The sequence below is a fragment of the Epinephelus lanceolatus genome, chromosome 17 (genome assembly GCF_041903045.1).
Source record: "Epinephelus lanceolatus isolate andai-2023 chromosome 17, ASM4190304v1, whole genome shotgun sequence".
Lineage (NCBI taxonomy): Eukaryota > Metazoa > Chordata > Actinopteri > Perciformes > Serranidae > Epinephelus > Epinephelus lanceolatus.
Genome location: NC_135750.1, coordinates 23,586,532 through 23,608,432, shown reverse-complemented (window position 1 = coordinate 23,608,432; position 21,901 = coordinate 23,586,532). Strand labels below are relative to the sequence as shown.

The window sequence follows — 21,901 nt, the reverse complement described above, 5'->3', positions numbered from 1 at the left end:
CTGCTGCTGCTGCTGTTGTACCTTATTTGGTTTTCCTGTCAGAGCTCCAGATCTCTCCTCCTCCGTAACAATGCTTTCAATTGGTAATTTCTGCACCACTGGCACAAATGTGAAAATAGAGGGCTTAGATGGCACTCCTATTGAAATCTGTAAAAAAGAGAGGAGAGGAGCAGATCATCCACATTACAAGCTCTTCATAATCATTCCCCAGTGATCCCTCTGCAGAGCAAAAAATGCCTGTTTACTCACAGTGACTGATGAGTCAAGCATAATGAAACTTCTCCTCGATTAAAGTTTACGGCATTGTGTCAAGCTCTCAATAAAATCCATGTTTCAGCCACTCACCAATTGTCACACACTGAATTTCAGATTTAGAATATCGTATTTCTTTCTGCCTGGCAGGGCTGAGTAACTATACCCCACCACTAATGAGCCATCATCACACACAGATCAGGCAATTTAGCACCCTGCAGCTCAAAGCCTCAACACCCAGACTCAATGAGGAGTAATGAGCTGCAATTAAGTCGGCTCTGCATAAGGCACCAAACACAAGTCTTTTTATTTGTGCTGTGTTGTTAGTTTTGGTGAGAAATGTCAAATATTATTCAGAAACTCCATAAAAACAAGCCAAAGGTTTTTTTGTGTTAAACTGTTAAGGTGACTAAAACCTGAGCATCTTTAATATCTACTGGCTTTTACCACTGCAGGAACCAGACAACCTGCCCAATGTCAGCACCATGGTGATACTAAAAGTTCCAGTGATGTCACAGCATGGAAAGAAATAGCCCAGCACAACCCTCGATAAAACAATATAATGATATAAAGCATTAATTAGTGAGCTTTAGAGGTGCTGTCCGCCTCTATTTCTAGTTTTTACACCAAGATAACCAGATGCTAGTTGTAGCCAAATGGACAGAGATAAGAGAAGTATTGATCATCTGTGTCACGGGAAGAAGACGAATACGTGTGTTTACTAAAATGTTGATTTTCTTTAAGTATCTTTCATGTAAAGTTTTACATTGTACACTGATTTTACCCTACTGTTTGATTACTGCAATGAATGCAGAACTTTAACTTCTGCCTGTATAGTGTGGCATCTTGCTTCATGGCTTTGTGTGATGTGAGCTCATCATTCTGTTTCGCTCTCATTATCAGTCTGGGCACTGTGCCACCCCAAACTCTTTCAGTGGTACTCACTATGACAGACAAACTCCTTCAGTCAATCAGCATAACAAAAGACAGGGGAACATGTTCATCGCTGACGAAGCCAGTTGGAAACAAGTTTTTGTGGAATATAGACAGAAGAATGGTGAAAACTTCTTTTCCTCTGAGAAACTCTGTAAGTGCATACTCTTGTTCTTGACTCTATTTCTGCGATAATTTTACTTACCCCACCCACATTTAAGAGTACTGGTAGCAGTGGAAAAGCTAGTGCCTAGGTACCATGTCTGAAGGGTTACTTTTGGTTCCAAAGGTACCATACTGAAAGAGTTTGGTGAAAACGGGGCTTTACCTCAGCAACTGCAACGCAGTCCCTGACTGGCTGCTTTACTATAAAGTGCTTTTTTCAAAATAGCACTTTCACTGCCAAATAATTATTGGTGTCCTCTGTGAAAATGAAAAGGCTTATTTAAATCCACTTTGGTGTTGACATTATAAAACTAGAGCCCATCTTGTGCTGGGATCACACCAGCCGCAATACAGTGATCCAGGGGCGTAAGGTTGGGGGGCCTGTGGCGCCCTCCCTACTTCCTACTGCCCTACTTGCCCACCTTGCTTGGACTTCACCCATCTTTGAACTTGGCCTTCATTTTGATCTCTCTTGATCACGACGTCATCACATTTACAAAAGACAGACAGACATATAAACACCTGGCAAAATACTCAAAATGGCTTCTGTGGTAGTTCCTGCTACAGTTGGTGTCGCATGAACCACGTTGATGACACACTCTCTCAGACTCATGAGGTGAAGACAATACCAGCTGTTGCTACATTGTCACAGCTTGTCACAACCTCTGGGACAAGCAGGTCCATACTGTGAAACCACTGTTCTGTCTGCAGAGGTGACCTGTTGCATCCGGCTCTCAGCTTTTCTTAGCTGCATAGCTCAGTGGGTACAGGGCAACGTTCACGCCATCAGCAATAATGGGTCGACTTTCACTGGGGCCCCTCATGCTGGTGGAGCTGCACCACATAGAAAACACCACAACATCTCTCTGTACTGATTATCTTGAAATAATTAGAGCTGTAAAAATCTAAATTCAAGGGGAACATCTATGTTTCCAGTTATTAAGCTTACAAGTTTACTAATGTTAAATGCACTTGGGGAAAAATGCTCTGTGTTTCTGAATTAATGAAATTATTATCTCAAAATTACAAGAAAAAAACATATACAAAAAATTCTGCTCTTGTGTTTCTGAAATAACAACATAATAATCTTGCAAATTCTTGTTTTTCTGAATGAATGAAATTATTATTTTGTTAATTCAGAAAATCAGTGGATTTTTTTTTTTTTTTTTCATAAAAACGTTTCTTTCTCAGTGAACGCACACTTTGGTAGTTGAGCCACTCTATATGCTGTCCATAAATGTGAGCAGGGCTTCAATTACTAAGGTGGCAACACAATGCCCAGTGCTGTTTGTGTTCAATGAAATTTCATAGTCTGGACATGTGAAAACGTTTCCTATTTATTCTCACTACGGCAATCAAAACACACTCCTCAAAAGTACTGCGCCTGATGCTGCTTACTAATCACGCTCCCTCTCTCCACAGTGTCGACAGGTCATCTGTAAAATGTAAACTGAAGGAAAAGGGCACTGAGATTTTCTACACTAATCAGTGGCAGTTATTGTAGCACATACTTGAGATTCTATTAAAAATAGATCACACAACCCCCGCTGGTTGACGTAGATGCAGTCAAAGAATTAGTTTACTTTTCACCTTTCATCTCACAGTTTCACTGCGGTTCCACCAGCTTGCCTGGTTCTTATATAATAATATTTGGTGGGTCGAACATTTGAAGAAGATGAAAGCTCCGAGACAAAATGATCACCAAGATGTTAACAAAGCTAGATTTCACAGAGCTTCATTTTAAAATGTAAAATTGTGTGTATTGTTTGGATGACATGTTGTGGCTCCTGCTGTGACTATTTTTTAAGTTCTTACTTTGTGCATCATGTCTGATAATTACATGCTGGACTTCAAGAACGACTTGACTGCACTTGAAGGCAACTTCTGTTTCCAAAATGAGTGCTGGTATTTGCCTTACATGAGGAGAAAAAAATGTTTTATATGATTTCCTCTGTAGTCTGTGTAGCCTCATGGTTGGGTGTAAAAAAATTCTGTCACATAAACTTTTTAAAGAAAACAAAACATTAATGCCTTTAACAGCTTTTGAATCTGATTGAATGATTAGTGTTTTTTCTATGCATTATTACATACATCAAAGCCATTCATTCATTCATTCATTTTCTATAACTGCTTATCCTTTTGGGGGTCATGGGGGGGCTGGAGCATATCCCAGCTGACATTGGGTGAGAGGCAGGGTACACCTGGACAGGTTGCCAGACTATCACTGGGCTGACACATAGAAACAGACAACCATTCACACTCACATTCACACTTACGGACAATTTAGAGCCACCAGTTAACTTGCATGTCTTTGGACTGTGGGAGGAAGCTGGAGTACCGGCAGCAAACCCAAGCTAACACGGGAAGAACATGCAAACTCCACACAGCAGGGCTCCCCCATCCTTAGGTTCAAACCCACCACCCTGGGTTTGCACAATAACCCTCTTGCTGTTAGGTAACAATGCTAACCACTGCACCACTGCAGCCAGTGATTCTCAAATGGTGTGCCGTGATGCCAATCCAAGTGTGCCGTGGAATTCTGTGATAACCACACATTAATATTGCAGTATTCAACTTCCTATCCCACTTCCTGATAAAGAGCCAATCTTAGCTTTAATTTTAAAAACCTTCACAGGGAACCTATTTTTCGCAGTTAGTGCATGGGAATTACAAGTGTGCGACACATTAAAAGCCGTGATTGGCAGCCAGTTTATTTTTTGGAGCAAATTACAACAAAGCACCAGCGAAGCACCCTACCAGCGAAAGAAAAGAGACAAAATGTGCCTTGAGATTTTGGCATGCCCTATGGTGTGCTATACTTTTAAATGTCGAGAAGGACTGTGGCCATTGGAAGTTTTGAAAGCATGGCTATTCAACAAGTTCACCAGCACCTCTGCTGCCCTTCAGCTCAATTTGAACAGGCCTTTTTCATTATAACACCCAACACATCAAGATAAAAACACTGATCTCCGAGTCATTATGTATAATTTACCGAGGCATATTAGTGGGTGAGGGTTTGTTTTTGACATATTTAACATGTTCAGATAAAGTAAATGCATCAGCTACATAAATATCAGTGGAAATGTAAAATAATGCTGAGGTTCTATCTGCTGAATAAAAAGCTCACCTATTGTAGCGAGGTGCAAGCTCGCCAGTCAACATCAAAGAAAAGAGAGGAGAGAAAAGCTGCGCACTTTGATGTAACGCTGATGCAATCTTTTTGTTTAATTCTAAACATCAAGGTTTGGGCACATCGCAACCTCCTCAGGATTCATCCAACGTACATACAATAGAGGTGCTGTTATTCAACATGAGTGCCATGAGTCCATAGGGAGTTACTTTAATGGCAAGAAAAGCCTCTGAAATAAACATGTCCACATGTTGAAGAACTGGCAAAGACGAAAAAAAAACCCCATCTGAATTCAAATGAAGCAATGAGGAAAATTCGTATTTGCTGTCAAAACAACCTTTCCATTAGCCTCCAGTCTCAAATATACTGGTCTTATCTGTGTGTCCAGATGTAGCATTGAAATAACTGCAGGATCATAATGTCACTTCTGTCATAAAGATGACATTTATTCAAACCAAATATGAGGCTTTTTGAGTTCATTCAGGGTTGTTGGCCTCTCTGGGTCATTTAATTTTCCAGAGGAAGCAGAAGACAGAAACAGCTGAGAACTAACATATGCATTTACACTTTGTATCAAAGAGTTCGTACAGACAGACAGAGATATCTCGTCGTCCTGTTCAGCCTAAATGGGCTTGTATTGTTTTGCTGTCTAAATTCCTCGGCAATTTCTAGCCAATCGGCATGGATGGGCAGGTAGACAGGTAGTTGTCATCCAAGCCCTCTTTCTTTGAGGCCAATTTAGTGGTGGGGCTGGTGTCTTCTGGTGGTGGTATCGCCCTCGTGTGTGCTGTGCTCACCTGTCCACCCTCATCTTCATCATTCATGCATGTGTGTGCATGTGTGACATGGGGTGTATGGCAAGCCATTTTAACATTTAATAGCTAGACTGGATATGCATTACTGATATCTGCAACATAATTTTGCCTAGTCAAAACTCTTACTCAAAATATCTGTAATTAGATTTTGCCTAGTCAAAACTCTAATTACAGATATCTGTAATTCAGTTTTAACTAGTAAGATTCAAACTATTTTTGCCATTCATGTGTATGGGGTTTGTCATTGTAGATATCTCCAACGTAGTTGCGGATATCTGCAACTGAATTGTAGATATCTGTAATTCCAGTTTCAGATATCTATAACGTCATTTTGACTAGTCATAATTCAAGTTCAAGATATCTTTAATTATCATCAATTGAAGATATCTACATGGTCCTTTCTAGATATCTTGAATTAAGTTTCAGATAGTCAGAATGACGTTGTAGATATCTCAAACTGAATTACAGATATCTCCAATTCACATTGGAGACTACATTGGAGATATCTATAATGACAAACCTCATACACATTAATGGCAAAAATAGTTTGAATGTTACTAGTCAAAACTGAATTACAGATATCTGTAACTGTAGTTTTGACTAGTCAGAATGACGTTATAGATATCTTCAATTAAAATGCATACTAGTCACAATGACATTACGACTAGTCAAAATGATGTTGTTGATATCTATAATGGTAATTCCGGATAGTCAAACTTAGCAATTAAATGTTAAAACGGCTTGCCATATGGGGTGACTCCCATTTGGGCTACCATCCTCCCTTATTGGCCCACCTCTCCACTGGTAAACCTCAGCTTCAGTCAATTCCCCTTGCCTGTCCCCACTGAGTGTTTGAATGTGTGTTGACTGTCCCTTTTACTCATATTGCTTTTTTTATGATTAATCATTTTAAGAGATTGCTAATTAAGAATTATTGTTGGATGGATGTACATCTCCTGCCTCGTAGTATAACGGACCTGAGTGCCTTCTGAGTTATTTAAAGTAATATGAGTCCTCAGGTGAAATTCCTAGGGTGGTGTGTCAGCTCCTCATCTTTCTAGTGAGTGCCCTTAAAATCACCACCACCCTGCCACAGTACAGATTCGTTAATGGAGCAAACACAAGTTACCAAGGCCTAAAATTAACTTACTATTAATTAACTGGTTAGTATTATTAAGGTGTTTGATTGCGAAAGGACAAAAAAAAGCAGGAAAATATACAGAGCACAGCGCCACAATTAGTCAGCTTTTTGGGTTGGAAATTCTGTCACGGGGGACTCCTAATTTTACCGGCCTCCTTTCATCCACTAAAATGATATCCAATTTATCATCTACCATCTCCTTGATTCCATGTGACCACAGCATAACTCATACGATCTCAGAAGCACTCAGAGTTTCTATAAATCTTCCTTGTTGGTATAATGTGTGTACAAAATTGAAAGGGAATGGTACATGGACCTGCACTTGTATAGCGCCTCTCTAGTCTTCCAACCACTCAAAGTGCTTTTTACACTGCCAGTCACATTCACCCATCCACACACATAATTCACCGAGGCCACCGCATATGATGCCACCTGCTACTCAATTTTTAATACACTCACACACTGATGGAACAGCTATTAGGAGCAATCTTGGATTCAGTATCTTGCTCAAGGATACTTCGACACATGGACTGGAGGAGCCGGGGATCGAGCTACTGATCTTTCAATAAATGGACAGCCCGCTCTTCCTTCTGAGCCACAATTTACAAATAATTTCTACACATTTACAAACTTGCATCTCTCCAGCAGAGTTTTCGACAGGTTCAAGGGATGATGTCCGAGCACGCACTTACTGATCATCATTTGAAAAGCTAAAATCTCAGCAAGTGACACCATAAATAAAAAATCTGAGACAACTAGATATGTGCCCAAAAACATATAATAATGATTAGCCACATTTCACTGTCTCAGTACCTGTACTCTGTGCAATAACACACCAAGCCATCGGTGCGCATTTGACGGGTCCATGTCATTGGTTCGACAGCCCATTGGTTCGACATCCTATTAGTCCGACTGTCCGCGGTGCTGAACTCATAAGCCGTGAGCCTGCTCCGCCTCAAGCTGGTCACTGCGCACCATACGCCCGCCGCGACCGGCTTGAGGCGGAGCAGGCTCACGGCTTATGAGTTTGTCACTTTCTTTTTCATTTTAACCCACACCATGATCTTTTCCTGACCCTAACCAAGTGGTTTTTGTGCCTAAACCTAACCAGACCTTAACCACAGGGCATCATGATGATTTCGGAACGGACTTCGGAACAATGAGTTTAATATGGTTGGAACAATGGGATGTCGAACCAATGGGCTGTCGAACCAATGGGCAGTTCCCCATTTGACACCCTAGTCAGTGCGGTGTGTCCCGCACTGTTGCCTCTCATCAGCCCCTGTTGGCTTTTTTTGAGCTGATTCAGCATATTGAATTGTGATTGCGATGGCGGAGTGTGTCGGTGAATGAAACCACTCTGATTGGCAGTTCAGCTCAGTGCACGAGAAGAGAAACCAAAATGAGGAAAGTAAACGAAGAGCAAATGTCTAGAGGGAGTGAGACCAAAACAAAATTGTTACATAAGGTACGATTGTTCTGAGCTCTTTAGCAGAAAAGTATCATGATGGTTTGTGTTGTTGTTAACTGGCACACAGTAAATATAGTCTGCTCTTTCAACACTGGATTGTATTGCTAATGTGCTCACTGGCTAACTAGCGTTGAAACGGTCTTCTGGTTTCCCATTTTGAGTGATGAATAAAGACCGCCGCTGCCTGCTGGTATGAGAGAATTATTTCCTGGCAGGCACAGAATGTTCGTTCTAGTTGGCCGTCAGCTGTGGTCATAGCAGTGTGTTCTTGTGCAACTTTTTGGCTCAGATACAGGCAACATGAGGTCACTTAGCAGTCGACTGTCATTGCTGCTTGCTCTCTGAAGTTGGTTTGGTGTGTTTGGGCCTTAACACTGACTGGCCATTCTGCCTGTATGATAAATAGTTTTAGTTTCAATACTTTAAGTATATTTTGTTAATAATACTTATGCACTTTTAGTTAACATTTTGAATGCAGGACCTTAACTTGTAATGGAGTATTTTTACATTGTGCATCACTTATGTCAACGACCTGGGTACCTCTTCCCCCACTTTCCTTTAACCCATGCCACCCATGTTCTTTGTGACATGACACCTAGTTCCTGAGCCCGAGCAGGTTCACATACACTTCAGACAGCCAAGATATTTATCTCAGCGACACCAGTGTATCCATGATCAGCTATAAATAAAGAAACGGAACAAATGCCTCGGCTAAAGTAATCATGTGCCATCTCATGAACTTGTTTATCATGTTCTTATGTAACCTCCTTGTTTGCATGTCCTCTGTAGTCAAAGCAGAGTAAGTTTATACTGTGAAAGGTCAAACCGTGCATTTCCTACTTGCCCATCGGAGCCCTCTTGAATGTTTAATAGCTTTGAGTGTTGCCAAGGTCACACCGTCCCCATAGATCACATTTCCAGCCGCCACTGGCTCACTGTGCTACATGTTGCCTCACTGCATGCGTGCTCTCGCTCAGTTATTTCTTGTGGCATGTCGGATGCATCCCAATGACAGAATAAAAGCAGCACTAAATCATTTTCTGAAGCAGACCACCCTGTGGAGACCTTTAAAGGGGACAGTCGTAAACAGTGCACAGCCAGAAAGTGACAAACATACTTAAAGAAAACAAGGGATGTTATTTCTAATGCTTCCTCTGCAGAAGCTCAACTTTAAGGAGCACTCTATACGCTCCATAAGCTTTGCATTCATTATCCACATATTCATTCATATTGCGTTCAATGATGCTCAGTTGGGTGCCACATTGTGAGCTATTCCTCTTCAGAGCAAAAGCACAATTGCTGCTGAAAATGCTGCACTCCACAGATGTTAAAAATGCATATCTGTAGTGGCTCACGTTGTGCCACAGTAAACACATAAACAGTTGGGCGTGTCACTAAGTAAAGAGTTTAATTACAGACAAACACACCGCCCCTCCCTCCGGAGTAGATAGGGTGTGCAAATATAGCCCACTGCCAGCTGCTACTGAGAACACTGGGTTATCTTTCTCACATAATAAACAATTTTTATGACTCCAAGTCTTATACGCAAGGACAAAAACAACAAGAGAATGCACATATTTCAATCAATGCCTGTAATTTTAAAAAGCAGCATACAAAGGAAGAAAATGCCATTGGGGTTGAGTAAAGACTTCTTTTGAAAGAAGTCTCAGAATTTCTCACATACTTTAAATTTTTCTATGATGATTTTATTCATTATAACGGCATCTATATGACCTTCAGATGCTTTGTAGAAGTTAAAAAACATTATAGAAGTGAAGCATGTACTCGCATAAATGCAATTTTCACCACATATTAACACTGACAAGATGCATTTACATTTATTCTTGTGATTCTTAGTGTGGTTGGTACTTTTTTAAATTCACCCATAAGCAGTTCGGTAACTGTTTTTCATCCTTGTTTGACAGGACATAACAGGATAAGTATCAAGTAGCAGCGTCTGAGTGTATACTGTGTCTGTGTTTATGTGTGAAAGCCTGGAAGGTGGCAGTGGGTGGTAAAGGGCACAATGCTGGGGTTAATAGTGCTGATGGATTAAATCTAAAATCATCTCAAAGAGTCATTTAAAGCCAGAACATTATAGCTACAAAGGTTAGTGGAAACTAAAGGCAGGTCAGTGATATTACTCCAACCTTACAGCAAAATCCCCAAGAAGAGGTTTTTTATCTGGTACAAATGTGTTAGAAGAAGAACAATCATTCCAAACAAAACAAAAATGTTCAAACCCTCTTACCTTCCCCAGACTCTTAATCAGACCGTCCATTTCTGCTTCAAATGCCTCTCCATCCACAAGTAGTGCTGCTCATGTCCGTGCTTCAGGAAAACTTCTCTCAGCACTTAAATTGTTGATCAAAGCGGATACGGGAAGCAAGATGCACACTTTTCAGCCCGCCTCGCAAAGTTCAAAGTGTATTACTGTCGGTGCGTGTATCGCCCCACAGATTTCCTTTTATAGACACATAATAGCCACAAATAGCTTGCAGACAGCAGTCAGCCTGCTGGGCACCAGTAACCCACACTCGGAGCTTCGAACAACACAGCTCTGTTGTCCCTGGAGAGTTTTTCATGTTCAATGTCAACACCTTTTTTTTTTTAAATAAACTCTCTTTTATTGCCATGAATGAGTCAAAGTTGTGTATACCTGCCCAGCGTGGGCTTTTTTGGTGTTATATACTGCCATATTATGATGCTCAAAGCATGACAGGTATCTTGGCAGACTGAGCTTAGATCATGAATAAGCGCGGTGGAGATGACTGTATTGACTGGACAATAACAAACGACCTGTGTGTCGCCTTGGAGAACAAACTGAAGTCAAACATTTGTCTTAGTTTTCTCATGATTGTCATATTAAACATTCATGACAGATTTTTTTAGCTCAGGTCTGCTGTGGAGAGATCACACTGAAGCTGCTGAATAGAAACTGAATGAAGCCTTTTGTGTCTGAACTGGCATGTCTGACAGTTAATGTGTTTTTAATACCGAACACTACTTTTAAAATCATACCAACAATAAAACCCTTCAGATAATTTAAACTCCTACCAGCCAGCAGACTGATGTGACAAAAGTGTCTCGGCATGTTTCCAATAATGACTTATCAGGGGGGCTTGAAACAAATTCATTTACTTGCTTGTTTCGGGCTGCACTGACTTCTCTGTTCCCTTATCAGTGAGTGAAAGCAGACCTCTGGAGTGGATGCTAATCCCCTAAGTACACTACATTCTTCATTCCTGTCACAGCTGCTCTTGTCTGTTTCCATGCGGTCTCCCATGCCCCTGTGTCTCTGTGGCAGCCGCAGACACAGAAAATCACAATACGCCATGCAATGACACTGCCACATTACCTCTCTGGAGTTTTGTGATATTCCCTCAGAGAGGCTCAGGGGGACAAAAAGCATGTGACAGTGTAAATATGTAAACGCTTTTGAACATCTGATTTTAAGCAGTTTTGATAGCAGCCAAATCTTAAATTATAGCCATGAACCATTTCATGATTTTCACATAATCCTGTTGCCTCTAATTAATATTCAGTATCTGTGGAGAAAGCAGAAAGTCACATCTATTTGCTTTGATTTCTGGCATAACATGTGACTCTTAGTATTAGCTTTGAGCCTCAAGGTAATTCTCTGATACTGGAACACTAACTTTATCCATTTAGCGAACACCAGCAGCAGAGATAGCTCTAATTAGGGCAGAAATAAATTGTTAAATCACTTCATTTATATTGCTGGAGTCTAAATGTGCAGTGTTGATCATTATCATCATAATGAGATACTTGCCAAATATTAAAAGAAATCCCCCACAGAGAAACCAAACAAATTATGTAAAGTGATTTTAGATGGTCTGAGAGTGTTGCAGATAGACAATGAACACGTGGATCTACCATGGCGTGAAATAGAGTGATTCATTCGGATCAGTTAACTTAATATCAACAAATTTTCATGACTGATCTTTTAACTTTTGTCCACTGGTTGTGCATGGTATAATATTCTACACTAGATGAAGTATGGAAATGGATTTTAAGTTTATGAAAGTGTGAAGTAACTGAGACAAAAAAAGTAAGGCAATCAAAAAGTATGGGTCATCAAACACTTCTGAACTTTTCCTGTGTGTGACAGTGGCAAAGGAGGCTACAGTCTGACGGTAGCACACTTACAGAGTCCGCAAACCGACTCTTAAGGTTTGGTACACAGCAAAAGTTTGCAAATGTTAGCTGACAGATCAGTTAAAGCTGTAACTATGAGGCCAAGTATATTGAGCTGACAGTTTGCTCGCCCTGCCCCTGTTAGTTACTGTTCCTGTATGTTGGTGAAGACTCGCAGTCACCCAGGTCATGGTAATCTTAAGTGCTATATCGTAGGCAACTGGACTTGCTTGAGTTTCTTGAAGACGTTTCACCTCTCATCCAAGAGGCTTCGCTAGTGTGTCAAGAAACTCAAGCAAGTCCAGTTGCCTACGATATAACACTCAAGTTCACTGTTGCTGTGGGTGTTCAGGTCTCACACAGCACAGCAGTTTACAAATGATACCTGTGGCAGATCTCAATGTTCCTTTATCTCAGACAGAGGAATACATTCAGTTGATTCTGATGGATTCTGTTTGGCTGTGTTTCTATCGTTCATCAAACCGCTCTGAAGATGATCCCAGTGCCATTGCTTGCCAGTGTCTTTGTCACTACTGTTGTGCCATCCTCTCCATTTGTTGTTGTTGTTCTTGGTTCTTAGCTGATGTGTTCTGCAAACATAACAGAGGCTGGGGATGTTTGTGTGTGCAATGTTGAACTCAGAAGTAAGACGAATTCAAACAGCCTCCATGATCACCTTCCACTCAGTGGGGAACTCAGTGGATGTACCGGTCAGAAACAAATTGGCAGATGCTCTTAGCACCCTGGTGTCTGTAGCCAACAATGGCATTTGCACTCATGGTGTATATTCCTGGGCATTCTAGCAACGCTGAAATGGTTTTATTAAAGTATTCTGCTAAAGGTTATGTGCCCAGTGTGCATTCGGCAGCTTTATACAAAAACTGATAATAACAAGGCAGCTGAGTCTAAAAATAAAAAGCCAAGGTTGACTCACAGAGGACACAAAGCCCCGTCCTCTGTGTGATCGCCCTGTACGCAGCCCACTCACCCACCACATCTTGGTGCCCCCATGGTGCGTTTTATTCTATATTATCTGACTTTCTGGTGGTACATTTGTGAGGTTTGTCTTATAAATTTACATTTTTATTTCAGAGAATTTCAAAGATTGGCTACTGGCCCAAACCATGACCTCTTTAACGTAATTTCTAAGTGCCTGCAACCTTCACCAGTGGCATAAGGTAAATGGCCCCCCGTGCGTGCTATTATGATTAGCCTTAGTGCATGGAATTGTTCACATATCGTCTTGTCACGTGATCAAACAGAGACTCAACAGTGGACAGCATCAACATATGTATCACCCAGCAATCATCACTGCATCTGTATGTGACAAAACATACCAACAAGCATAAGAAATTATCCATTTAATTTAATCCGTTTATAGTTTATTTATAGCTTATGTAGAATAAGCATATAATTTTGTTTTTGATGCTACTGACCATTAAAAAAACGTGATACAGATGGGTTTGCCTTTTTCAATGGTATACATAGCAAAGTGAACTTTCATTTTTTATAAGTGGACTATCATTCCTAATTTTAAGCTGCCAAGACTTATGTGATATAAACACATTTATATCACACATACACATACAAGACTAAAGCTAAATTCGACTGTCATCATTAAAATCTATGCTTGGCCTCCTCAGGTCCAACTTTACATGAACACCTCTTGAGACTCGAGCCTCACAACATGAGCTCCACCAGCCAGTAATTGAGTCTGGATTGAATCTCACACACTGAATGTGTTTTCCAATAAAGTGTGTCCCCAGATTATTATCACCCTGCAGACAGTCATCACTGCGGAGCATCACTGATAAAAACAAGTCAGTGTCGATGTGGTCAAGAGCAGACATACAGCGGGATGGACACAATAACAAGAACTCTTGCAATATGCTGCAATCCAGCACAGCACCACAACAAATTACAACCTTGAATATCTGCCACCTCTCTTATGGAAGTGAGACATTTTGCAGGGCTCTTTAACTGAATTGTAGGTGTTCATGCCAGTGCACATGTCAGCATGGATTTGTCTACAAGTCAAAGAAAAGTAAAGACACTTGGAACAATATATTTGTACTTTAATGAGAAAATGAACACTGAACAATAAACTGTTTCTAATGCGAGAATGTAAAAGCTGTGAAATAAGACAAAGCAGGTGTTGACAAGCAAAATGACAGTTCTCTTTTTCTGCTCAGAAAGCAGAGTGCCTAACTCACCATCCTGAATTTAGCTTGTACAGGAGGCGTGGGACGATGTTCAGTTCAGTCTGGATCAGGACGCTGCAGGATTCAGACTCCCTGATGTGTTCCCTGTTCACTCTGCGTGACATTTTATCTCAGTACAGACTATAAAAGTTTGAGGGCTTCACATTTTCATGGGAAGAGACACTATTTACCAGCACATCCATAATTTACAGCACAGTGGTGTGAAGTAGAGGTAGCCAGCAGCGTTCGTCCTTTATTGACTGTGTTTAATATAATGACATGTAGTTCATTTGGACATCAGAGAGCCGTCTGTTCATGCTTTTACAGTCTATTTTCAATGTCGTAGCACAGTTCAACTCCGTGGTTTTTAGTAATAAAAATAAAGTTTTAAAATTCATTCTTGCAAATGACTTTAATATCACTAAATACTATTAGCAGCAATTGAATCTGACAGACAAAAAGCTTAAAAAACACATTCCAACAGTTTGTTTTACACTAATCCACCTCAGTAACATGAAAAAAAGAGCTGGGTAATAACAGTCTGTGTCCTTCATGTTTGTACCCCTACGCTGTGGTCAAGGTGGGTAGAAAGCACTGTCAAAACAGTGCATGTGTCTGTCAGGAATGTCAGAGTCATGTACCGGCTCTCTGCTGGGGATCTGTGTCAAGAACTCCACATCTTCATCTGAGGTAGAGGGATGAGTGAGGATGATCCGCGGGATCTGTCATGATGATTACCAGAGAGGGGGACAGGATTAGGAAGGAAAATAAGCTGTTGATGTGATAGAGAGTGTGTACATGATGAAATGGCAGAACAGTCACGTCATTTACTTCTCTTATGTTTGTTTCTGCAGGGAGAGGCTGAAAATCAGGTGATTTCAGAGTAAGGGTCCTGCCACACCAAACCAACACATTGCACTTGGTCAATGTCTGGCTGGTGAGCATCTATCGCCTTAGTTTTTACAACCCGGTCTCATTCTGAAGTCGTCGAAATCCACCACTTGGGCAGTCACTTGCAGCATTAGACAGCCGTCCTTTACGTCGGCATGATACGCGGCTGGTTGCCGTTATAGTTTAACAGCACTCAGTAGCGTCAGGGGGAAACACAGCTGGACAAGAACAAAAAGTCCGAGTAGGGTGGGTGGGAGTTCACGTCCCGTATGATTATAAAGCTGAACCCTGTTCTTTTTTCCTAAACCCAACCACGTGTTTTAGCGTTTTTGCGTTAGTTGTTTGAGGGGAAAAAAACATCAATTCGCAGTGTTGTACTGATGTAGTGCGTTTATTTTGAAAGAGACTTCATGTAAGCTGTTAATTTCCTGTGAAAACGGAAGTGTATTTTGAAAGGAGACAATGCATGTAACAGGCAGAACTTGACACGGTGTGCCAGAACATCAACAACCAACACACCCAGGGTCGTATCTGGACGTAGAAGGTCCATGAACAAACGTTGATATGTGACGAGGTCAGAGTGAGAATGTGTTGGTTTTTACGGTGTGTCCTGCACTGTTGGTACTAGTTGGCCCTTGACGCCTGTTTTTTGGACGATTCAGCATGTCGAATCGGCGCTGGAGATAGCAGAGCCCAGCCCTGAGTGAAATCAATTGGATTAACAGTACAGCTCTGTGCATGGGACCGAAATGGTAATGAGGAAGGCAAACAAACGGCCAGGGTCAAGAGGAAGTGAGATCAAAACAAACTTGTTATATTAAGTAAGATTATTTTTTTAGCTGAGCTCTTTATCAGAAAAAGTTTTATAATTATTTGCAGCATTTTCCACTAAAAATCATTTGTTCTCTCAACATCTGGTTGTGTTATTGATGTGCTACCTGGCTAACTTGAATCCGTCAGTCTCTGAATTTCACTTTCAGAATGACAGATACAGCCTACCGCAACCTGCTGGTATGGAGAGTTATTTCCTCTCACGAAGGCTCAGAACTTAGGTGCTCGTTGGCTGCTGGCTGTAGACTTTGCAGTGTGTTCAAGTTGGCAGCCTTGGTAGCCACTAGTTCTTTGATGATGGTTTGGTGTGTCTGGATGATACAGTAGGTGGTGTATATCCTATAGAAGGAAGTGCTTACTGTCATTGTCTGTTTTCCCCCTTGAAGTGAGTCATTTTTTATCAAGGCCTGCGCCTCCATTTGAGACAAGGTCCTGTTCAGGTCGCTCTCCAAATCAGACTGAAACACAAAAAGACAAAGAGGAAAGAAAGGCATCAGAACATTGTGGAGGCGAAATCCACATGTGACTTGAAGCACACCAATGGTGACATTTAAAAAGTATATTCTGTCTGTGCTGTGATGTGAAACCACCCACAACGCCGTTGCCGTTGCAGACAACCGCCTCAATCTTCTTGGACAAACAGTCTTCCACGCTCTCCATCTTGGGCTGTTTGTCTCTCTGGCCTCCACCGTCCTGGCTGCACAACTGTCGCCCCGTCATGTTTTGAGGATCCTGAGGGTCTTCGGGGTCACACGCCTGTCCTCGGGGTAGCAGCCTCTCTCTGAGTACTTTCATCTTGATGCAGCTCCCAGCATTCCTGAGGGCACTGACTGCCTCGTGGTGGGTCGCTGCTTGCATGTTGAGGCCATTGACCTGAAAGGGCCGAGGTCGCATTACACTTTTAGGGTCAGTGAAAGTAGGAGCAGGAGTCGGATGTGACACACAGCATAGATCATCTAAAAATAGCATGTCTCTTCGGACTACAGACACTGATGAGGATTTTCTAATCACATTTGAATCATTAAAGTATGAATTTAAAAACTGATTTTGGATTTTATGTTGCCTGTTTTCTATTTGTGAGCATCACACTGGCTTTATGGTTGAGGGAAGTCCCAGCTGAGTGTCCTCTGCTGGTCTTATGATGCCCTCCATTGGTCACAAGAGGAACACCAGCAGGAAGCACTGACATTGTGTAACGATATTCCTATAGCCAGTTTAAAGTACAGTTTAGTCAACACATTTCACACACTGGGTGGTTTATTTGATAGTTTGTAAATAGGAAATTATGAGCAGATGTTACAAACATGAGAAATATTATTCTCAGCCTACCTCCAGCAATCTATCTCCAACATGGACCCCTGCCTTTTCTGATGCGCCCCCTTTATTTACTCTGGAAATAAAAATGCCCTGAAAGGAAACAGACACATTAGCCTTACTTAAAATTGTAATTACATTGTGCTCAAAGCTTTTTCTGTTGTTAAATTTGAACGTGTATGCTGCTGCTTCTCATTATCTTCAGCCAAACAAGCACGTGTTGCAAGAGATGGAGCACTGCGGGCTCACTAACCTCATCATGGTCCTTGTAAGGCAGAGAGCCTTTCCCACCAGCAATGCTGATTCCCAAACTACCCCTCCGGCCAGACACTTTGATCTGTAACTAAGAGGAAATTGTTAGCTGGAATCTATATACAATTTAGGCCTGAGTGAAGCAACACAAACAGTAGTAGTAAAGTAGCAATAATTTGCCACAATCACTACAGTTTCCTGCAGCACACAGTGAAACCCCACAGAGATAATTAAACATTTAAGAAAGATGCAGCGTGCAGTTACTCTTAATGGCACTTGGGAGACGAAAGATTCTTGAGGGGGGGTCTTCTCTGTCCCCGAAGGAGATTTCAGCTGCCCTTTGATGGAGACCTTTATGTTGGGGACGGGGTCTCCATGGAGACTGGACCCTGCATTAAGAGCTCTGTGATGCTGAGCTTTCCTCCCGTCTTGGATTTCACCTCTCTGATGGCGAAACCGTCGTGGTAAGTTATCACTCTCTGGCAGCTGGCCTGCACCGTCCTGGTGATAAGAAATAATTTGATGCTTTTATGCTGTCTGTCTGCGAGACACATTAGTGGAGCCTCAAATTTTTCACTTTGAATTCACTCACGAGACGTTAGCAAATTGAGAGATTGTAAATGGATGACGCATTCAAGGGGAGACACTGCAGGTGGAAACTAACGTCCTCTTTTAGACTAGTGGAAAGAACACATCCAAAACACACATTTAGGTTTATTCTAGTTAAAATTTCTGCTATAGAAATGTATGCAAAAAAGTCCATATTTAATTAGATAATGCCTAATTTGCATATTTATTTATTTACCACATAAAATTTCAGAAAACTACAAAAAATACTATCTAAAATTATGTTTACTTTAGTTTCTCAAAAATCTGAAAATAAGAATTGTTCTGTTTGCATCTACATAGGGAGAGGGTCTCTGTCTATGGAGTCCACCAAGTTGAACCACCTAGTTTCTGCAGTCGCCCAAAATGATTAAACTAAACATTGGCTCTAGATAGGGCCATTTTCGTTTTTGCAGATTCACATCAGTCACCATAATTAGCAGCCACTCCATGACAAGAGTGTTGGAAACACTGATTTGTAACATGAAACTGTTTTATTTAGTGTTTTCCCCAGTGTAAATCACCGGGTCTGTTTGTTTTGGAGAGGGAGAGACCTCTGCTCCCTCCTAAATGATGAACACTGGAGGAAATCTACCCAGAAGAAGTTTCAGCTCGTTGCAATCTGCAATCCTCGCCACTAGATGTTACGAAATCCCCCTAAATCTTACACACCGTTCCTTTAATGTAAGTAATCAGCTGGGGAGGTGTCATAGTGACATAACATTATATAGTTATGAATATTTACCCTAATTTATACCTAAGTATTAATATAAACATATATGTATATAGTTAAAAGTTTTACCCTATTCACCTGTAGTGTTTTGAAGAGTAAAATTTAACAATACATATCTTTAAATACCATTTTCTCAAAATGAGTTTTTCCTCTCCTCATACATCTCAAAAATCTAAACAGCAGCACAGACTTTCCAATTTCATTCCTATCTTTGCTCATGTAGCATTCAAAACCTGATTTATCGAGTTTTATACCTAGAGCTCCTGGATTTCTGCAGGAATGTTTAAAAGGAGATTAAACAGTTGTTGGGTCTAAACTTTAGTTTAGATCTAGCACATTTTATACAGGGTGTACCTCCTGGTAATATGATAGATGTTTTTTTATGAGAATTCTGCTTTTAGTAGAACAAGTTTCCTGGGTGAATTCACAGCCCACCAGCATAAGCACTGGAGAGATGGGGTAAAAAAAACAAAAGTATTATTATCATGGAGAGAAGCACAGCATGATTACAGTGGAGAACAGATAGGCTTGATGAAAGATGGGCATCATTAATATAGGCGATGTATTCTCTCTTTTCATATTATTTCTATCTAATTGTATATATTTTCTTTCTTATTTTTTTCCTGTTACACTTGTTTGTTTGTTTGTGTAGTGTCTCCCCTTAGACAATCTTCTCAGATAGAGTTTATTGACATAAACATAATAACGAATATAGAATAATTGGAAATCTGCAGCAAAACTCCAGCTGAAGAATACCTGCTATGGAAGCAGCTGATAAATGTGTACATCCGCATATCATGAGCAGTCAGGGTAAAGAAACATGAGGTGATACCTAAACTGGAAAACAGACCTCCTCAGGTTGCTCAATTTCCTCCGCCTCCTTCTCTGCGCTGGAGCAGCGACCACACACACTGTCGCTGGCCGGGAACAGTTGAGGTCTCTCCTGCTTTGCCACCCAGCTCAAGCCTGGGATGGCCCAGTTTTGGCAACTGGTCCTGAGGGACGGGTTAGTATGAGGCTTTCTACACTCCTGGAGATAGTCAGAAGACACCAGCCGATGCTGAAAATTTAATTTCAATGTAATATCTTGAAGGAAATGAGTAGTGACAGTCATGGATCAGTGGTGAGAATGTCTGATGAGAACATGTCCCTCATGTTGAAGTGGCAGGATTGATTAAGAGCAGCATGATTTCTCTCAGCTGATCCATGGAGGAATCTCATGCTCTCCAGTTATGCAGCTCATGATCAATGTTCCTAAGGCACTAATAAAATTCATAATGCATGCCTGTGTTGTGCACCAGGGGGCACCAAAACAGTCATTACTGCAGAGTGTAAGTGCACCACTCTCACTAGTACAACTGTTTGGAGGAGCTAAAGAGCAGCCAAGATAAAAGCTGCAACTCCAAAACTTTATCTGTTTCTCTGCCTTTTCCCCAAAATTAGTCTTCTAATGCATCCTGAGGAGGAGGCAAAGAAAGAGAGAGAGAGAAGTATGTCAGGCTTGAAATGTATTGTAGTGTCACTGAAGAAGCCTCCACTTAAAGGGACATTTCACTTCAAAATATAAAACAAATATTATCTGTAGTGCTACTTATCAGTCTAGACCAGGGGTGTCAAACATGTGGCCCGTAGGCCGGAACCGGCCCGCCAAAGGGTCCAATCTGGCCCACTAGATGACTAGACTTCGAGGTGCCAGGTTTCAGAGCAAGCTAAACAATGCGTTTAATGACCAGGATAAAGTTCTGTGATATAACATGAATACTTACTGTGACCTTGTTTAAAGATACTGAACATTGTGCAAAATATTGTTAATCAGCAGCTTCAGTTCAAAAGAGTCTGTATCAGGAAATGTGCGGATAAATGCACATGTAATGACAGTGAGAGGCAGACTGAAACTGAGACATACTGCTGAAACTGAACTTATTTTTCTCAAGACATCTCAGGCTGTTCATCTGTTTTGTAAAAGGATGAATGTCTACAGAATGTACCTGTAATTCTTTACACAAGAAAAGGGAAAATATTGGAGCTGATGTTACTTATAGGTTTTAGTGCAATGGTTTTATTGGTCCAGCCCATCTGATATCAAATTGGGCTGCATGTGGCCCACAAACTAAAATGAGTTTGACACCCTGATCTAGACTGTTTTGGTGTGAGTTGCTGGGTCTTTGAGATGTCTGCCTTCTCTCTGATATAATGAAACCAGATGCCAGTCAGATTGTGGTGCTCAAAGTGCCAAAAAAAACTCAATATCTTGAGCAAGCAGGTCATGATTTCTGAAAAGAGACATTGCTGGTATTTTTTTTTTAATTCATTTATTTATTTGCTTGTGGTGCTTTGAGCAGCACAAGCCAAGAACCATCTAGTTCTATTATATTAGAGAGAAGGCAGACATCTCTACGGCCTCATGTCCAACATTCAGACATGCACCAAAACTAAATTAATAAATAGCACTAGAGGCAAGAGGAAAATATGTATTTTTGATTTTGGGGTGAACTGTTCCTGAAAGAAACTTCGGGGGCATATAAAGCACCACTACATGAGTACAAACAGTTCAGTGCCTGAAACTAAACACCACAGTTACTGATACTTCCAGCCAGTTATCAGTTTTTATGTTTTTTGAACCAGCTGATAATTCACTGGAGAGTAGCTGTAATAGTTTTAATTCAACATCAAAGACAGTATTGTCATACTCAAATGGTTATTAAAGAATGTACACCGAGATTCAAATAAATGTGAACTTGCCATTAACATTAAAATATGAACATTCATCCTCTGATATACTCAAAGCATGCCAGCGTCAGTACAACATGCAGCACGTGCGGGGTGGACGAGTCAAATATGGCACATGCTGGCAGAGCGTTACAGAAACACCATGCGCTGTTGGACAGACAAAACAAGCAATGGAGGGGTCAGGAAATGGAATATTTGGTTTGTTGCCTCAAAGCAAGCCAGTTTAAGTCAGAGATTACTTTGTCGATATATTATTTTTGGATATGGATACTAAGAAA

At 41.0% G+C, this 21,901-nt stretch overlaps 2 protein-coding genes across 4 annotated transcripts in view; both read right to left on the bottom strand.

Annotated features, from left to right (window-relative positions):
* The window catches only part of mlip (muscular LMNA-interacting protein), a 46,046-nt gene extending 35,659 nt beyond the window's left edge, over positions 1–10,387 (bottom strand). Inside the window, exons 1-2 of one of the 3 annotated variants that reach the window (XM_033613981.2) lie at positions 10,159–10,387; positions 22–147 (exon numbers count right to left, since the gene is read on the bottom strand). In XM_033613981.2, coding sequence (XP_033469872.2) covers positions 22–147; positions 10,159–10,188 — 156 coding nt within the window. In that variant the 5' untranslated portion in view covers positions 10,189–10,387. The remainder of the gene's footprint in view (positions 1–21; positions 148–10,158) is intronic. The other 2 variants (XM_033613982.2, XM_033613983.2) reach the window with 2 other exon arrangements.
* Positions 10,388–14,123: 3,736 nt separating this feature from the next.
* Positions 14,124–21,893, bottom strand: LOC117248135 (uncharacterized). Its single transcript, XM_033612875.2, has 7 exons — positions 19,744–21,893; positions 17,819–18,055; positions 17,556–17,645; positions 17,318–17,395; positions 16,583–16,861; positions 16,348–16,446; positions 14,124–14,988 (listed from the first exon to the last, which is right to left on the bottom strand). Exons 1-7 carry the CDS (start codon positions 20,005–20,007, stop codon positions 14,842–14,844), a joined length of 1,194 nt encoding a protein of 397 aa, XP_033468766.1. The 5' UTR covers positions 20,008–21,893; the 3' UTR covers positions 14,124–14,841.
* Positions 21,894–21,901: the final 8 nt, after the last annotated feature.